The following is a 6368-nucleotide window of genomic DNA, read 5'->3' as shown; positions in this document are numbered from 1 at the left end:
TGTGCTTCCTGATAATATTGCCTAAAGGGAGCATGTATAAAGTGAAGAGAATTGGACCTAACACAGAGCCCTGTGGAACGCCGTGACTAACTTCAGTTTGTGTGGAACATTCGTCATTAACATGAACAAATTGAAATCTTTCTGATAAATAAGATTTGACCCAACTTAGCGCAGTTCCTTTAATCCCAATAACATGTTCAAGTCTCTGTAGTAAGATGCTGAGATCAGTGGTGTCAAAAGCAGCACTGAGATCTAAGAGGACAAGTATGGAGACAAGTCCTTTATCTGAGGCTAAGAGAAGCTCATTGGTGACTTTCACCAGTGCAGTTTCTGAACTATGATGGTCTTTAAAACTTGACCGAAAATCCTCAAACAAAACATTCTTGTGCAAGTGGTCTCATAACAAAAAAGACCGAAACTAAGGTGAAAACAAAAACAGGAAGCAACGTCAAAATAAAAGCTGGACCGAATCATGACACATAGCCTGTTAATAGAGAGAGGTTAATCAGATCTAGTATGGATGTGTTGATTAGGGGAAAGATGTCTTTGAGCAGCCTGGTCGGGATGGGGTCCAGGAGACATGTTGATGATTTAGATGAAGCAATTGTTGAGGTCAACTCAGAGAGATCTATAGGGGAGAAGTAGTCCAAGTATAAATGAGGTCTTACAGATGTTTCTAAAGCCATTGTAGTAGATGGCACATCTGCGAGAGCTGTGGGAGTGGTTCGACCCATTTTTTCTCTAATAGTTGTGATTTTATTTGTAAAGAAGCTCATGAAGTCATTGCTGCTGAGATCTAAGGGAATGTTAAGCTCAACAGCACTGTGGCTCTTTGTCAGCCTGGCTACAGTGCTGAAAAGAAACCTGGGGTTGTTGTTATTTTCCTCAATCAGTGATGAAGAAAATGCGGTTCTGGCACTATGAAGGGCTTTCTTATATGTTTTAAACTATCTTTCCAGGCTATGAAAAACTCTTCTGACTTAGTGGAGCACCACCTCCTTTCCAGTTTTCGTGATGCCTGCTTTAGGGAGTGGAGCTGCGAGCTTTTTTCTTGGCTGTCTCCTGCTTTCTTCCCGACCATCCCTCTCACGCCTTTAGCCTGTCTCTCTTTGTCATACAGACATACACAAGACACACTCTCTGTGTCAGTGCCACACTCTTCCTTTTAATCTGACAAGACCACGAAGCCAGTTGTCTGTCTGTGTGTATGTCCATGAGTAGATCAGAGGCCTGTTTTCTGGGACGTGAGTGTGCACGTGTGTTAATTCTGTTCATCTCTTTGTCTCTGTGGACACTGCAGCAGGAGGGAATGGACTGGGCCTGCAGTTTAATTGAAATTCCTTTTGCACTCTCATTCATGTCAGAGAGAGAGGGTGTTAGTAGCACATAAATTAGTTTTTTTTTTATTAATGAGTTATTAATCTACTGCAGACACTTAATGTACTTTTATGCTCCAAAGAACAGATACCCATTCATCTGAAGAAGGCAACCGTCTTCATGTGATAGATGGAAGATCACACTGGAAATATTTGCTTTCATCATATTTGAAGCTTTTTTTGAGTGAAGATTTCAAAAGACATGTATAGAGTGCTGTGGGGCTACTTGGTGGCAGCGTTATTTTAAGCATATATAAGAGCAACATTTTGCACATTAAATGATAATTTAGATACAGTGTCGGATTATAACAGGAATTATATAACAAAGTTTTTACTACTGGTTTTAGCATGATATTAAACCAACAGAAGGGTACTGTGCTGCATAAATATGCACAGGTTTAGAGGTTTGTTGTCACAAAACACTCTTGCGTGTTTTGAAGCGAGGCTGACAGGATGCTTCACCTCAGGCACTGTGAAAACTGAGTCATGTCCAGAACCTAGAGATTTTACATTTGACTTGTATATTGATGTAACAAGCTGCATTGTCATGGGATCTGGGTGTATGTAAACTTTGGTCCTGATCTCAGGATGCAGTGTGAAGGTGGCTGTGCCGTAGGCCCATTACAGTGCGCCGATTGCTGGTGGCTAATGCGATCACAGCCGCAGCCAGGCAGGGCCAACTGAAAGTGGGGCCTTAATCTCCCCCAGTGTCTGACTGCCAAATTTGTCAGGCAGAGGATCATCACCCACTTCTCAGATGACTTTCAAAGAGCGCTTTTACTTTTTGATGTGCAGCTTGGGATATTTGATCCTGAAAATTCAACACTGCAGTTCAGTAATGTTGGCTACTAATGGGACAAGTGAGAGACTTTCAGACAAGTCACAAGCCAGGAGGGAGTGGCAAAGGAAGGTTAGAGCTCTGCCTGCTGACAAGACTGGACTTCACTGATATGGATACATTTGTGGTGATTAGCTTTTCCAACTCTTACTATATGTACTGACTGATTTCTCTTTTTTCTCCAGGGTTCACTGTACGAAACGTGGCAAGAGGAACTGTCGATGCAGGAAGTAGAATGCAGTCTTGAGTGCTGAAGAGCTGCCAAGTTACTCTTTCTGCCTCTTCACCTTTTGATCTAGACAATCAATCTTCTCATGAATCCAGGAAGTGGTATCCCAATCCAGAGGCAGGCATGTCTCCCTGCTAAGTACCTTTAGCCTTTGGCACTGGTGTCATGACCAGCCTGAAGCGCCCACTCATGGAGCGCACTGTTGGGGGTTCCATCCCAGCCACTGATGAGTTTTACACCCGCCACCTCCGTATAGTGAATGGAGGGGCTGTGCCAACGCGCACAGACAATTTCTATGCTACTGTGAGTACAGGAGTGCCTAAGATGGGTGTACGGGCTCGGGTGGCTGACTGGCCCCCAAGGAAAGATGTGCCAGGGCCTTGGTGGCACCCTGTTACAGAATCCGAGAACTCTGGTGTGCCCACCACTGGAAAAACACACATTAGGTTAGGTTCTGTTATGAGCCCTCAGGACTTATCAATGCTGCGTAACATCCACAATACTTTGAAGAATCGTACCCAGGCCCAGACTAACAGTTACAGCCCTGACACCCGGTACCTAGCCCCGGCAGACTCCAAAGGTCCTGCAAATAAAAGCTCACGGCAGAGGCGTGTCCCTCAGCGCAGCAACAGTGACATGACTATCAGTGAGTTGGAAGGCAGTGGGGACAGCGGAGAGGACTGGGGACCACAATCAGGAGCCAAATGGTCACCTCTCCATCGTGAATACGGTAGCACCTCATCAATAGATCAGCATGGAGTATCTGGAGAGAACTTCTTTGAAATGCTTAAGGGCTATCAAGGGGACAAAGTTGACCAGCGTAGTCCTGCTCCAGAAAAACTGGAGGACATGCTGAATGTTGGGCCCAAGCAGGCCATCATTGATCTAAAGGAGAACACAGACGGCCAGACTCCTAAAGCTAAGGACAGAGATAAGGCCTCAAAGAGACGCACTAAATCTGAGACAGGAGGTGAGTCTATATTCCGCAAGCTTCGCAATGTGCGGGGTGAGTCGGACTCCCCCAGAGTGGGGTCTGACATAGAGGACAGCCGGATAGAAGACATGGGCCCCCCTCTTAAACCCTGGCTGTGTCCAAAAGGATTTGCCCACTATGATGTTCAGAGCATGCTGTTTGACCTCAATGAAGTAATTCACTTGCGGCAGACTGCAGGTAAGAGGAAAAACACCACCACGGGGGCTTCTGCCGCTGCTGTAGCATCAGCTACCTCCACCCTCTCCTCCACCCACAGCCTGTCTTACAACTCCCCAGCTGGCAGCCAAGAAGAGCTCAGTTCGAGGGACAGCCCTGGTCTGGACACAGGAGATGAACAAAGCAACGAAATGCTGCTAAGCTGTCCCTGCTTCCGCAACGAGATAGGTACTGATAACAATGGGAGGCACAGACTGGGAGCAGGTGGGGCAGGATATCATGGGCATGTGGGTGGGGTAACAAGTAACAGTGGCTCAGGAAGTTTGAGTGGGGAAGAAAAGTTGTATGAAGCATCTGTGAGCACACACTGCACAAATGCTGGAGTAGCAGTGCTCGAGGGACCAAAGGAGGGCCCCAGCACGCTCAGTGAAAAGGGAAAACAATACATAGTGGAGCATGTGGACCTGGGAGCCTACTACTACAGGAAGTTCTTCTACCTTAGGGGTGAGATGCATTTATATGTTTTCATTACACACACTGATTAGCATATGAAGGAGATAGCAGTAATGTTGAATATCCCCAACAGATGTTTGGTAAATGTGCCTGTTTCTCTGCCACTTCCTTTATTTCAGAGCACTGGAACTACTTTGGGGTAGACGAGGCACTCGGTCCTGTGGCAGTGAGCTTGCGCAGAGAGAAACTAGAAGAGGACAAGGAACACGGCCAGCAGTATAATTATCGCCTCATTTTCAGAACCAGTGAGGTCAGTCATAGTATCCTATTGTTATACCCCAGTTCTTTTACTGGACAGATCTGAGTAGGGAAGGAGTCTGTCTTTCTTGATTTTAGTGCTGGTTTATTTACAAAAATATATATACTCTGAATACTTTCCGTACCCACTGTATATAAAAGGATTACAGAACACAACCCAGGGCTCTCTCCTTCAGACAAGCTGCTGTAGAAGAGAACAGAAAAAGAGATCCCGGAAACACAGAGCCTAATACATTTATAAGTTTTGGGCTAACCCCTTACACAGATGAAGTCCGTCCAGCAGACTCCATCTCCATGTACAGTCAGCAAGAAAACCCTCAGCTTGTTTTAATGTGACTTCTTTTTTGTTCTTTGTCAAGAAGGTACAGGCCTTGACTTCCTGTCTAGCTTTCACAGCAGCAAGAGAGGCTTGCTTCAGAAACCATCCTATAGCACTGTCACTGTCCCCAAAAATCTGTTTTCTTCTTTTTGCATCTACATTATCCTGCTTATCTTTAGGAACTATATTTAACCATTTAGACAAAAACTTGACCCCAAAGAGTCAGGCTTGCTCTTTTCCCAGTCTTGTACAATGTTTGCAGACATATTAAAAATTATGCACACGTGACTGGCGTTTCAAGTGAAATGATCTCTGTCCAGAACCAGCTGATTCGACACGGGAAGCTTCTACATCAGAACTTTTTCTGATGTGCCTGATCGCTGGGGGTTCGCCCAATCAACGGTTCTGTTTTAATTCCACTGAATACGCCGTCACCATAAAGGCTATAATACCGTTTTCCCATAGACTATGCCCAGCCCCGGAACCACAGACAGCTCTGCCCGAGGCACACTGTTACACACAGAATTTTCTCAGTAGCACTTGCTGCTATGAGATACTCATATGACAGTGTTCAACAGCCTTCGTGCAGCAAACCACCCAAACAATGATCAAGAAAAAAAAAAAAATTTTCCTGTGCCCTCATTAAGCATTTAACAGTTAGCTGTGATTGTCTTATAAATATTTAGACCTTCAGGAATGTGCTACACTCGGAGAAGGGCTCTGCCTCTGACTTCCGCCTCAGCAAGCCAGCCTTCTCATCGGAGCAAAAATCATAATAATTTTGAAGACAACCATCAAAATTTGTGGTTATCCACTTATTAATGTGAATTTTACGTCTCTGATGGTCATCAATTTCTAACTAGGGCACTGCTCTATCCCTCAAATGACTATGTGCTTCAGAACCTTCACTTGTGACAAAAACAACAGCACCAGCACATTTCAAAATAAAAGTGTTATCTTACCCGTACTGTAATCATTCAGTTTTGGATCGGGAATTCACAGTCCACACAGATCAACAAAATTTTGTAAGGTCCAGTATGCAGGAATTTTGTACAAAAGGCTCCTGCTCACCTGTTATTATTGTTGCCGGCAAATGTTGATCAGTGAGTTTGTTCACTCCCGACTGGAATCCAACTCAGAATTCAGCCAATTCCAAAGGTTACGGCACCAAGTTGTTATACCCCAGTTCTTTTACTGGACAGATTTGAGTAAGGAAGGAGTCCGTCTTTCTTGTTTTTTGTGCTGGTTTATTTATAAAAAAATTTATATACAGTATATACAGTGGGTCAGGAAAGTATTCAGACCCCCTTAAATGTTTCACTCTGTTATATTGCAGCCATATGCTAAAATCATTTAAGTTCATTTTTTTTCCTCATTAATGTACACACAGCACCCCATATTGACAGAAAAACACAGAATTTTTGACATTTTTGCAGATTTATTAAAAAAGAAAAACTGAAATATCACATGGTCATAAGTATTCAGACCCTTTGCTCAGTATTTAGTAGAAGCACCCTTTTGAGCTAATACAGCCATGAGTCTTTTTGGGAATGATGCAACAAGTTTTTCACACCTGCATTTGGGGATCCTCTGCCATTCCTCCTTGCAGATCCTCGCCAGTTCTGTCAGGTTGGATGGTAAACATTGGTTGACATTTTCAGGTCTCTCCAGAGATGCTCAATGGG

The 6368-nt window shown here is 44.2% G+C and overlaps 1 protein-coding gene across 2 annotated transcripts in view; it reads left to right on the top strand.

Annotated features, from left to right (window-relative positions):
• LOC109967958 (signal-induced proliferation-associated 1-like protein 1) overlaps positions 1-6368 on the top strand; it is a 71081-nt gene that overhangs the window by 34932 nt on the left and 29781 nt on the right. For both annotated transcript variants that reach the window (XM_020613893.1, XM_020613894.1), the window contains exons 2-3: positions 2400-4097; positions 4226-4356. In XM_020613893.1, coding sequence (XP_020469549.1) covers positions 2609-4097; positions 4226-4356 — 1620 coding nt within the window. In that variant the 5' untranslated portion in view covers positions 2400-2608. The remainder of the gene's footprint in view (positions 1-2399; positions 4098-4225; positions 4357-6368) is intronic.

Source organism: Monopterus albus, unplaced genomic scaffold (assembly GCF_001952655.1).
Source record: "Monopterus albus unplaced genomic scaffold, M_albus_1.0 scaffold140.1, whole genome shotgun sequence".
In the NCBI taxonomy this organism is placed as follows: Eukaryota; Metazoa; Chordata; class Actinopteri; order Synbranchiformes; family Synbranchidae; genus Monopterus; species Monopterus albus.
Note: the sequence above shows the minus strand (reverse complement) of the source record. Positions and strands in the feature narration are given on the sequence as shown.